The sequence below is a fragment of the Talaromyces stipitatus genome, genomic scaffold (genome assembly GCF_000003125.1).
Source record: "Talaromyces stipitatus ATCC 10500 scf_1105507295523 genomic scaffold, whole genome shotgun sequence".
Classification (NCBI taxonomy): domain Eukaryota; kingdom Fungi; phylum Ascomycota; class Eurotiomycetes; order Eurotiales; family Trichocomaceae; genus Talaromyces; species Talaromyces stipitatus.
Window position 1 is genome coordinate 4,984,485 of NW_002990113.1, and position 12,022 is coordinate 4,996,506.

General features: G+C 45.4%; 6 protein-coding genes across 6 annotated transcripts; 4 read left to right on the forward strand and 2 right to left on the reverse strand.

Moving 5' to 3' along the window:
• Nucleotides 1–107: 107 nt before the first annotated feature.
• Nucleotides 108–1,983, forward strand: TSTA_077780 (PutA family dehydrogenase, putative; the record flags this gene model as incomplete). The annotated part of the gene is made up of 5 exons (XM_002341765.1): nt 108–503; nt 566–1,098; nt 1,155–1,247; nt 1,317–1,432; nt 1,498–1,983. The coding sequence occupies 5 exons, from the start codon at nt 108–110 to the stop codon at nt 1,860–1,862; spliced, it is 1,503 nt and encodes a 500-aa protein (XP_002341806.1). The 3' UTR covers nt 1,863–1,983.
• A 45-nt stretch (nt 1,984–2,028) lies between these two features.
• TSTA_077790 (C6 transcription factor RegA) lies at nt 2,029–4,822 on the reverse strand (the record flags this gene model as incomplete). The annotated part of the gene is made up of 3 exons (XM_002341766.1): nt 2,029–4,516; nt 4,572–4,626; nt 4,684–4,822. The coding sequence occupies 3 exons, from the start codon at nt 4,820–4,822 to the stop codon at nt 2,029–2,031; spliced, it is 2,682 nt and encodes an 893-aa protein (XP_002341807.1).
• A 473-nt stretch (nt 4,823–5,295) lies between these two features.
• TSTA_077800 (aromatic ring-opening dioxygenase family protein) lies at nt 5,296–6,238 on the forward strand (the record flags this gene model as incomplete). Its single annotated transcript, XM_002341767.1, has 2 exons — nt 5,296–5,436; nt 5,504–6,238. The coding sequence occupies 2 exons, from the start codon at nt 5,296–5,298 to the stop codon at nt 6,236–6,238; spliced, it is 876 nt and encodes a 291-aa protein (XP_002341808.1).
• Nucleotides 6,239–6,296: 58 nt separating this feature from the next.
• Nucleotides 6,297–8,117, forward strand: TSTA_077810 (fumarylacetoacetate hydrolase, putative; the record flags this gene model as incomplete). The annotated part of the gene is made up of 6 exons (XM_002341768.1): nt 6,297–6,770; nt 6,819–7,010; nt 7,078–7,420; nt 7,481–7,642; nt 7,709–7,851; nt 7,923–8,117. Exons 1-6 carry the CDS (start codon nt 6,567–6,569, stop codon nt 8,115–8,117), a joined length of 1,239 nt encoding a protein of 412 aa, XP_002341809.1. The 5' UTR covers nt 6,297–6,566.
• Nucleotides 8,118–9,497: 1,380 nt separating this feature from the next.
• Nucleotides 9,498–10,297, reverse strand: TSTA_077820 (uncharacterized protein; the record flags this gene model as incomplete). The annotated part of the gene is made up of 4 exons (XM_002341769.1): nt 9,498–9,798; nt 9,887–9,912; nt 10,080–10,174; nt 10,198–10,297. The coding sequence occupies 4 exons, from the start codon at nt 10,295–10,297 to the stop codon at nt 9,498–9,500; spliced, it is 522 nt and encodes a 173-aa protein (XP_002341810.1).
• A 739-nt stretch (nt 10,298–11,036) lies between these two features.
• On the forward strand, nt 11,037–11,333 carry TSTA_077830 (uncharacterized protein; the record flags this gene model as incomplete). The annotated part of the gene is made up of 2 exons (XM_002341770.1): nt 11,037–11,061; nt 11,137–11,333. The coding sequence occupies 2 exons, from the start codon at nt 11,037–11,039 to the stop codon at nt 11,331–11,333; spliced, it is 222 nt and encodes a 73-aa protein (XP_002341811.1).
• Between the last annotated feature and the right edge of the window lie 689 nt (nt 11,334–12,022).

Below are 12,022 nucleotides of genomic sequence, written 5' to 3' on the forward strand. Positions count from 1 at the left end.
GTTCTGTTTTTCTTAATCTCTTGAAGATATTGTGTGCTGTAGAATACTTATTTTCTTCGTATTGACCCTCTTGATAGCAGGCCGATATCAGAAAATTACCACACACCATGTCACAGGCTCTCCAATCGATCCGTGAAGCTGCCGTCGATGGCCGCGCAAAGAACATCATATGGCGCCAAGTTCAGCTTGAGAACCTCCAACTTGCCTTGATCGACAGTGCCGCTACAATTCAGGCTGCGATACAGCAAGATAGCGCATGTACTGCCACAGAAGCCGCCATTGAATACTTCCTAACACTGAAGTGTTTGAATGAGAACTATGAGTCACTGGATGTCCAGCAAGCTCTAAAAGATGAGTATGCAATTACACGAGGGCAGAACGCTGAATGTTTTAAAGATCCCGTGGGAGTAGTATATATTGTTCCCACCACGTATAACTACTTCTATTCCGTTGTTAGTGCTACTGGTGCCGCAGTGACCGCTGGGAACTGCGTCGTTATCGAGGTAAGTCACCTTACAGATCAGTAACCGCTACCAAGTCGAAGTGTTTATCTAAAATATCACAGCTTCAAGAAACTCTTAGACAAAGAAGGGTCTCTGAATTACTACGAGAACTTTTGAAATTAGCTCTCGATCACACTGTGATCGAGTTCACCTCAACTCGTGCCAGCGATGAAGACCTCTCACCAAACCATATCCGCCTCTTCCAGGAGATACCGGATACTGAAACTAGAACTTCATTCTCAAAGAGCCTCTTCCCATTATTATCATTCACCCGGACGGCCGCCATCGTCGACCGCACTGCCGATTTGACCAGCGCAGCAGAAGCAATTGCCACAGCTCGGTTCGCCTATGGAGGTAACTCACCATATGCGCCAGACTTTGTGCTGGTAAACGAGTTTGTAAAGGGTCCATTCCTTCGCGCGCTTATGCAAGCTAGTATGGACCAATTATCACTTCGGATGAAAATTGATGAGAAATTTCCTTCGTCACGGAATATCCACCAAACGGCAAGCCTGATTGCGTCTGAGATTCAGAGTAAACGAGCCATTAATATCTCGAGTATTGGAGAAGGAATCTTGGTGGATGTGAATAGCAGGTATTGACTGATGTAATGTGTCCATTCATTGAAAAAATACTGACACGCGTCTACAGAGAGTCACAATTACTTCGGAGCAAAATCCGCGGGCACAACATTTTGCTGCACAATGTTCGGTCATTGGATGATGCCATTGACCTTGCAAGCCAGTCAGTATTGCTCTTCCAGAAAGCTTCTTATATCAGGTTCAAGATATACTAAATGTCGCTTCTGCAAAGGAATGGGGAGCTACTAGCTACATACACATTTGCAGACCCGGCCTCAGGGAAGTACGTCTCCCAGTTCATCCCTTCGCGAGTATCCTTTGTCAATCAGATCCCATTTGAAATCTTAGGTAAGATGCCCTGCCACTCCAAATTCTGAATTGTGTCATCACTGACTCCATGGTCACTTTGCAAGTCGGACCTCCATCGCCAGAAACATCATCCCTCACCTCTTCCTTCCACGTCCGCTATACAACAGATCTCTTCTCCATCCCTCGACCGCAATACATCCTCAAAACACCTCTATCTCAACAAATTCAACAGTGTCTGTCTGTTGAGGATAACAGAAGTACAGCTGCATGGCAGAGTGCATTGATATCCCAACTCTCAAAACAAATCACCGCTACAAGACAGAAGCGTCGCCCAGGCGGACAATTGGGTTTCTTCGAGCAGGGTATCTTGCTCGGGTTGGGGATGACTGGTGTGCCAATCTTATTGTGTGTTGGCACTTTGGCTTATTATGGGTTAGGGTTTGTGTGGAGGAATTTCAGGTTGCACTGAAGTGCAGTACAACAAGTAGACTGTCATGTTCAAGTAATAATACTTTAACCACGCAGGAAGTAGTTTGTCAGAAAGTGCCACAGATATTGTATGTAGTACCCGCAAGTTTACTTGTATTATACATAGAAGTCACATTCGTAAGGCCATATATTATTCTATTAAGATATCACTGCATCTCATCAAGCTGCTTCTCAATTAGGCGTATTAAATTCGCCACCAAAGGGGGTTGATGTGAAGCTTTTCGCCTATAGTTCTGCTCCATCAATTCGATCATTAGATGCAGAACCGCTCGCGGATGATGTATATACACCAGCTCAGCATCTTCTTCATATCCCTTTAGTACAGGTGTTCCTCTTTCAAAGGCAATATACCGATTGACATCATCTGACTGGACTCCGTCCAGATAAACCATGGTGAAATCAAGGTTTGTTCCATCTCGATGGTAGGATGTAAGAGGATATGGGACAGCACTTGGTTCTTGGGCTTCCAGATTTTGCGTAGCGGAGAGCTTTTGTGATAGTTGAAAATCCGGTCCTTGACTCAGGCTTCCATATGCCCACAAAGTCATTCCCGCCATGTGAAGTGCAATAGCAGCAAAGTCTCGTAGACCCTGCACTGGGAGCAACTTTATGTGTTTGATTATTTGACCTGCGTGCCACAGAGCCTGCCTGGATTCTTTCTGATTTGCCCATTCAGAGAGAGAGGCTCGCGCTGGATGACATATTTGAGGTTCAGCTGCAATCAGGAACTGAACATCTTCCAACGAAACATGCATATTCAGCAAAACGACGTGCAGAGTAAGTGCGCTCTCAGGCTCGTATGCGATTCTACAGTAATCGAGGATTCTGGTAAGCTCTTGATAGCGAGATGTTAAGACTAGCCCATTATCCCAGTAGCGCGCTTTATGCTTCAGTAATTTGTCGAATTGACGATATTCTCTGACGATTCCCCAGAAAGCATGTATAACCGCCTCACATGATACCTTTTGGTCGATAAATTTCCCGCTCAAATCGAGGACATCCAAGTTTGCGACGCATTCCATAACGGTAGGCAAATGCATTGAGCCCATCGAAGCAAGCTCTTCACAGTATAAATCATGCCACTCAAATGCTGAGTTTGCATTCCATAGAGCTGAAGTTGCTGGAAGTGGAACAGAGATCTCAGAGTATGATATCAGCGGAGGGCTCAATATGGCCATTGATGTCTGTGCATCATGTTGAAAAAGCTGGATCGCTAGTCTTTTAAAGCTCTCCTGTCTGACCCAGGATCTCCATTGTTCCTCCATGGAGTGGCCTGTTTCATCACCCTGTAAGGGAATAAAAGAATATGCAGATCGATAGAACCATCCTCCACGTCGCATCATTGTTACCAGCATCTTCTGAATACTCTCGGCGATCTCAATCTTGCGGCTATTTCCGCTCCACAGCCCGATATCCAAATATAGATAGAAACCTTGGTGCATCTCCAGATTCCGGGCAGCTGTATTATCTTCCTCGACAGCAGCAGTTAGTTGGATCCGTAACACTTCATGCATCGCGTAACCGAGCTTTCGTAGTGCAAGATCCGGTGCAAGAACAGCACCGGCGGCAGCCAGCCCAAGCAACAGCTCGGACCGGGATTTTCTGAAATTCAGAGTTGGTAGGTGAAGCCATGACCGGACGTTCGAAAATGGCGCAGTGAGGTAGTATTGAATAAAACTATCTAGCAAGTCTACTGACGGAAATGATACAGCCTGGGAAATGTTAGGCTGCTTCATCTGGCGGAGAAAGATACCGAGTATCTTGTCTCGCGAGGACAAGTCCAGTTTTTCTGCTGTAGTTCGATGCTCGACTTCGACAAGACTCTGGGGCGTTGGGTTGGACTCGGTTTGGTCTGGCAACAGCAGGTTATCATGTTCCGCTAAGCCATGGTCCTGGGGTGCAGGGACAAATCGCCATAACAACTTCCCCAAGGATGCTGGGTGGCCAGTCTTTTCTATATTGATCTCAGGGGTCGTCACACTGGGTAGTGGTAAAGGCTCTGGTGGAAGTTCTCCAAATTCGAATGGATTTCGGGAATTGTACGACTCAAGAAAGCTCAAGTCTACAATACTCAGATCAAGGTCGGTTTCCAGGCCGAATGAAATCAGGTTATGCGGTGTCCTAATACCACTAGGGCAACTTGAGGGAAAGGTGTTCAAGAAAGCATCATGATGTTCAAGGCCCCCAGTGCCGAGTGAGTGCATCTGTTCTGACAGCGATAGAGCTAAGGGAGGCTCGGCAGATACCAATGGTAAGCTTTCAGGTACCTGTTCGGATCCACCTGAGTGTTCTGCTAGCCAGTTATTGTCTTTTTTTCCCACCTGTGGATGTGAAGGACGATCATCTTGGCTGGAAGAGGTATCGGGAATAAGAGTGGTATTCTGACGTAAATGACCAGAGGGTTCAGAGACATCGTTGGTCCCAGCAGGCAACCTACACACGATTTCTCGTCGTTGACATCGGCCGCAGGGCTTATTGTCATCGCATCTCAGATGATTCTCTGCACAAGCAACACATGCTTGAGAAGTGCGGACCGGTATACTTTGGTCATTGGGACCGCGCCGACGCTTCCTTGAAGAGGAAGAATCATCCCTATTGGTATTGTGGAGGGTGGAATGCCGACTCAGCAAATCACTAATTGTTTGAACCGATTATTAGAATCAAACAACAAGATAAAGGTAGAACTTACATTCGGCCAAATTTCTTGGGACAAACATGGCATCTATACGGTTTTTCCTGCGTATCTTAAGTTATCGAGTTAGCAAGCGTGTGGGAATAAATGTGCATTGCGAAAGACGTACGCGTTCTCACATGCCGAGAGAGATGGTCGATGCGCTTGTACGTTTGGGAACACTTTCCACACTGATACAGGTTCGGCTGACCGCCAGTTGATGACACTTCTACTGTTGGCAACATCTGATCCTCCGCTGTTGTGGACATGATATCGGATGGTGAGTACAGGATCAAGTTGGCCCGGGAGGTTGGCGCTGATAAAGGGGAAGTGGAGAGTTCCCCACGTTTCCCCGCGTTCCCCAGTTCCCCAGTTCCTCAGATTTCGTAGTAAATATTACAAGGACAGCACTCTACAACTCAAACGGCCAATAACATGTTTAACTTCGACAATAAATGGATGGGGAACAGCTAAGTGGCTTAGACACACGCTTAATGCCACTAATTCTTACCCCAAAACGACTGTTCTTGGACGTCGGAAGTCGCCTCCTCCACCTCGGAACCCTAAGGTGGAGCCGAGTACTAACTCTATACTCAGCTCTTCATTGACATAGTAATGAAAGTCTTAGGTAGAACGTTGGGACGGTATTTCAGCCTTGCGCGACAAAGACGATTTTTGAGGTGCAATATGACTAGTATAGGACTCACATCTTTCACACATTGAAAGGAACCACCAGCTCACCATGTCTACGGAGCCTACCCCAGTTCATTTCTTCTCCCATGGCTCGACCATGATGTTGGGAGAAGAGTCTACTTCGGCCGATTACTGGAAGAAATGCGGTGATGAGGCCCTTGCAAACGGAATCAAGGGAGTGGTGATGATGGTATGTTCAATGCTCATTGTGATAACTCTTAGCCTTTCTTCGTTATGTATACGATTGACAATATCAGGGAGCCCATTGGGATTGTTCCGGGCTAAATAAGATTCAAGTCGCAATGAACCCTAAGCCAAATAAGTCACCTGTCGCATACGTACATCCGTCCAAATATGTCGATTATGAACTCAATCCAGATCTGGAACTCGGCCAGGCGTGTATCGAACTGCTCCGTAAAGATGGCTTCGACGCTTCTGCCGACGAAAAATTTGACTGGATTCACGACACATATCTTATCTTGATTCGCATGTTTCCCAAGAAATGCCCGCCCACTACGATTATTTCCGCAAATTCTCGATTCGATCCTCATTTCCATATGCGTGTCGGAGCAGCTCTGCGACCACTGCGAGAGCAAGGATACCTAATCATTGGCACGGGTGGCGCCGTGCACAATCTTTACCGTAATATCTGGGCGCCGATGCTTAACTATATGGATAATTTCGCCCAATTGACGCCTCCAGAAGACTGGGCAATGGACTTTCGGCAGGCGGTCGAGGATGCCATAGTGAATAACAGTGGCCCTGCGCTTCGCCGCGCAATCACACGATTGATGAAACATCCGAAATTCAGAGAGGCGCACGCAACAGATGATCATTTTATGGCTGCATTGTTTGTCGCCGGTGCTGTGGGTAGTGAACAGGACAGGGGTGTCTACGGAAGATTAGGCGCAGAGAGTTGGGAGCTCACTAACATGTGCAATTCACAGTTTACTTTTGGAGAATGGCCTAAGATTAGTCAGACAGTCAATTGAATGTTTCAATAGTGTTCATATAGCGTACGTTTGATGTAACTAATATTGGATTGTATCTGAACTCAGTTACCAATGCGCATCGATAGACTGATCAGCAGCTTAGCAATACTGCTAAGGGATCTGTTGCGTAAGGTATGCTCCACAGATAGGACAAACTAGGGGTATCCCAGGTCAATTTCGATACGTACGAAGATCCCCACGGGATCGGATAGGTGGAGGACTTTTAACATTAGCTTTAAATGAATGGCGTATCAATGCCAACGGTAGATTTGAAAACAGGAAAAGAATAGCCAAATGGAACCAGGAGTTAATATTAGAGAACAAGAAAATGGCATTCAAAATCAGTGTTAGCCCAGATTCTCCTTTTACCCTAGACAATATACCGTTTGGGGTAATCTCCACCGAATCGAATCCCCAACCACGTTGTGCGACGGCATTGGGCGATTATGCGATTGATCTAGCAGCATATTGGAAAGACAGAACATACGCTCAACTAAAAGGGTACAGAAGTCTATATGCTATTTTCAACCAGGTATGCATGTCCGGAAATACTTTTTGGTCTAGGATGCTGATAGTTTAGCCCTCACTGAATGAGTTTGCAGCTCTAGACTCGGCCATCCGGTCAGATGTTCGCACCTATCTGGCCACAGAGTTTGCTGCCGGGAATATTCCTGAAAGATGTGCAATTCCTCTGAAATCTGTGAAGCTGCATCTGCCCATGACTATTGGTGGCTACGTGGACTTTGCGTGTTCGCTTGAGCATTGTAAAAATGTATGAAATATCAACGAGGCCTCTTCCAGTGTTTTACGAATTCAAAAATCGACTGACCACATTACAGTGTGCCGCTTTAACCGGTGGAACGATCTCCAAAAACTTCTATTATGCACCACTCGTATACAATGGTCGAACATCGAGCATTGTTCCGTCCCCAGAACCTGTCCGACGACCTCACGGAATCCTCTACGACCCAGAAACCAAGCAACCGACATTTTGCCCCTCAAAAAATATGGACTATGAATTAGAAATGGGTTGTTTTATCTCCAAGCCTGTTCTTATGGGAGAGAGAATATCGGTCGAAAATGCAGCAAACCACATCTTCGGCTTTGTTTTGCTGAACGATTGGTCAGCTAGGGATCTTCAGGGATTTGAGATGAATCCTCTAGGCCCATTTCATTCGAAGGGTGAGTCCACAAAAGATCCAATATCTCAGGCAGTTTGCTAATGATACATCACCTCTCTAGGCTTTGGAACAAGTATCTCACCATGGATCGTCACTTTAGATGCTTTGTTGCCATTCTCTTGCAAACCATGGCATGATCATACCGGTACTGAGTTTGAGCATCAGCGTCATCCGGATCAAACAAAGGCAAGCTTTGATATTAGATTAGAAGTGACTCTACTCCGTAAGTCCTCCTGATACAATACCCAGAACAACTAATGCCTCGCCTACTAACTTAGCTAATCGGTAGGGAACGGAGTCTCTCATAAAATTACGACTAGTAACTTGAGCTACCTCTACTGGACACCGTATCAGCAAGTCGCACATTATGCTTTGGCCGGTTGTGGGTTAGAAACGGGTGATTTACTCGGTACAGGAACTATCACTGGAGAGGTAAGATAAAACCTCTTACATATATTAATTACGAAACAAGCTGAGTACTAATTCCTCTTTGGAAATTCCAGTCTAAAAACGAACTCGGCTGTCTGTTTGAGGCCACTCTCAATGGCGCGAAACCAATTGAATTGGCCAACGGTGATCGACTCGGATTCCTCAAGGATGGTGACGAAATTATCCTCGGTGCGTCGTGTGGAGGTGGTGAAGGCCAACCCCGATTGGGCTTTGGAGAATGTCGTGGAATAATTTTGCCCGCTGTATAATACCCTTTATCATTGGATTATTTGTGTTGCATACTGATTGAACCATGAGTTAGGGCTAATAGTCCCCAAAGAGGAAAGGACATGGTTTGAAAACATTTCCATTTATGGTTAGTGCGCACCATTTAGGATAAGCAACTCTAGCATCACATTCGTTTGCAGAATAAAAATTATCGAAGTCTTCTTGATTAAATTTAAATCGTGTTTTGATACACTTTGTATATCTGGTTTGGTGAGTCGAACCCTGGCTGCTTCGTCAAAGGATAAACACTGAGTCGTGACAGAGCCTTGATCAACAAAACCATCATAAAATCTTCTCTCAAGCCTCCACGGTTAGGAGGTAAAACGTCTAGTCTAAAGCATTTCCTTCTGCCAGTCTCTATAAACGCTTCGAAATAAAAAATCATGCTAATTACCGCACTATCTTCTCGAAATCCTTCGGCACCCGCCATCCACGCGCACGACAAAGCATCCACAGCACAGCCTCTTGAACTGACGCTATGGAACTCGACAAAACTGATATCACGTTCTTCAGTGGAGTAGAAGTTGGCTCTTTTACGCGTAAGCATCGGTTTGTTTGACACTCGTTTTAGGGGAGGGTTTCGCGGGGCTTTTTGGCGTTCGTGAAGCTCGTAGAGTGAAACGTTTCGGATCCATAGAACACAAAGCAAGTCAGATTAAGAGTAGTACATTCTCACTTGAGAAAGTAGGTAACCACCCAGATATAGCGAGTAGTCAAGGATCATATTATATACTCCTGCTTTTTGAGGATCTCGGACATTGAAATGCCCTGCCCAGATGTAGCTGAACGGAATGAGGCAGGCATCTTACAACCAAAGCTCTCCAAGGCTCAGACATGTAATTTCGCGTCTGCTATTTTGAAAGCTCGTGTACTGTTCCTGTATCTCGACTCATGGTCATTTTGAGTCTATTGTACGATGGTTTTTATCTCTCTCGGTAACAGAAAGGCCAATCCACGGTTGAAATGGAATAGCAGTTATCTAACACCGGAAATGTTGAGCCAGCTTCATGTTGTCTGCTTTCTAAGTCATCAAAATTCACGTTGTGCAAGGTAAAATTAACAGAGGGTCAGTAGCGCCTTCCATAACCCATGTATGTTGCTCGACTGACTCCCGGATCTTTACAATAGGCTATTTGTCTGTGTCGAGTACTTACTAAAAATAGTACTAACCAAGTTTCTCGTCACCGTTAGGTCTATATATCAAGATCTAGTCACCGTACCTGATAAGGATTTCCTGATGCAGTTCACTCACTGTAAGCTCCGCTTCCAATTCGTGCTCATTTCCCAATCGATGCAAGAGTCCGATTGAATTCCATTGAACCATCTTTTGAAGTTTTCACATGGAGACGTAAGAGGGCCCATTACACCCAGACGGAGTATTTGCACCCTGAAGCAACCCGCTCCGGGGGGAAACTCCGCAGGCCAGGTCCGATTTCAAGCACCGAGATATGGCGTCCCGAGTGAAAAAGAGGAAATAGCTGCTCCATAAGTTGCGGGATGATGAATTCCTCGTACGTAGTCCCTCCTGGACCATGTATCAAGATATCGAAACCAGCGCTGTATTGAGCGTCGGATAACGGTCTATACAATCGAGGGCAAAACCGGTGTCGGGTTCTTACACTCTTTGATTGTTTCTCAAACCCTACGCCAATCGTGATTAAACTACAATTAAAGAAGCTCCGAAGCGTCGCTGGTTCGCTATATCATGTCTGGTATTGACCGGACATGTATACACGTGATCAAGTTGTACATTGCCTGTTTCTTGAACGGCGACACCTATTTACAATTTGCGTCGTACATAGTTTCTAAAATAGATTCTGGGAGGCTGGAAAATTATCAAGATTTTTGCTGAAACTGTTTCAAAGTTATTTCTGGATAAACGTAAGCTCAAAAGATCGTGCGGAATATTCACTATCCGCGAGAACTCGATCCGCTTGTTATACAGCACCATTGGCTACTGGCACATCAATGTCCAAGTTTTCAGTCTGCCAATCGATCATTGCCGCAAAGGATGACACAGTATCGGGATGGTCAACGCCTAGAATCTTTAACCATATTCACTGTCATCTGCATCATCGCCGTCCCTCGGCTGAGCATTCTCCTGTGTGCAGGGATCTCGAAGAAGGGCCTCAGGAATTCCTTGGTGGTCAAAGAAACTCATGAGCGATATTGAATCGGCCGCTGATCGTCGGCTCTGGCATATACTGTCAAATGAGATCTGCCATGTCACGAGGACTGAGTTCTTGGCTTCCCGATCTCGACGAAACTGGCCCTCTCCACGGCTTAATAGACGGATCTCTTTGCAAGGCACTGTAACGAACTCATGATCAATTCAGAGAGCTTAATTTGTCTAACTTAGATCCCTTTCGGAAGCTACAAGATACTGCTGATCATTGCTCTGATCGTTGGAGCATCTATGCGAGTGGGCCCGGGTAATAGATCTGGAGAAATCGAGAACCCACTTGGTGGAGAGTTGATGAAATAGAGATGAAGGAGAATGATGAAAGATCAATAGCTGGTGACGAATAATCCGCATTATTAATGAGGTTGTTGGTACATAGTTCAGGTTTATCAAGAAATAACTCCACAGGCGGGTTTTGAAAAAGCCGAATCGGGTAAACAGTATACAAGCTATCTAGTGTAACTCCACATTTCTCTAACACATTTCAAGGAATAACGACTGGGGAAATTCAGCTTGGATTTAGGAATGATTACACTACTATGATGACATCCTATGATGAAGATGATGTTATCAAGCACAGAAGCGCAGTATATAAGTGACTTTCCTCGATCAAATGTCTTTACAACATCACATCACATCAACAACAATCACTGAAAAAGAAAAAAACATTTACAAGACCATTTTCTATTAAACCACAAAACTACTTCCATATTTCAAAATGGCCGACAAGTACAAGCCTTCTGGTAGGCTTCTTCTCTCCTCACTACTCCAATATGCTTCTCGCCCTTCAATGAAAGTCCAATACTGACAGATCACAGAGCACGGCGGCAAGCGCGAGGACGGTCAGCGCGACAAGCGCACTCAGCAATCCGAATTCGCCTACGGCAAGGTTGATCCTTCTGAAGCGGGTCAAAAAGGTGGTTCTACTTCCGGCAGTGGTGGCAGCGCCAAGGGAGAGTTTGCTCATGGCGAGGTTGATCCCCATAAAGCTGGACGGGCAGGTGGCAGCAAGTAATTGATTTCACTGAATGTCACATTCACTATGATGTTATGAAGTTACGGTATCAGCCATCTATGCACGTTAATATTATCAACGAGATCTTTTTCTACAAATCGGGAGTCTAGGTTGTGAGAACGACAGAACTGTCTAGTATACTTCACGAGAGAAAGGAAATCATTTATATCTGATATGAAATGAGCATTGGTATCACAGTAAGGAGCATATAACTCTTATAAAATTCGCCGGGGGTAGAGATCGGCCGTAACCCTAGAAACCTGTTAAGGGTTGACCCCAAATATCGATAGTTCGGGCTACACCCTCACGAAACCCTTCTAGCGGCAAATACCTGCAACCACAAGCCGCGGATACGCTATCCCCTATTAAGCATCTACCCTATCCGAACATGAAGCTCCCCCAACACCCGAAATCCATTCCCCAATCCCGTGTTTGAGTTAACCGAGCTGGAACATCTCCATCCACCCTTTGCATATAAACTTGTAAGTTTGAGCGGAAGCTGCTCGTTCTCTTTCCTTTCCTTCTTTTCCTCATGCACGTTATCTACTCGAGAATGGATCTATGGCAATTCATAAGGCGGGACTGGCCCGTAACAAAACCCTAATTAACCATAAAGCGACTACGAGTAGAGGATGGTTAGAGAACACTTCAAAATGAAAGTATCTCAATTTATCGTCGATCTACTTCAT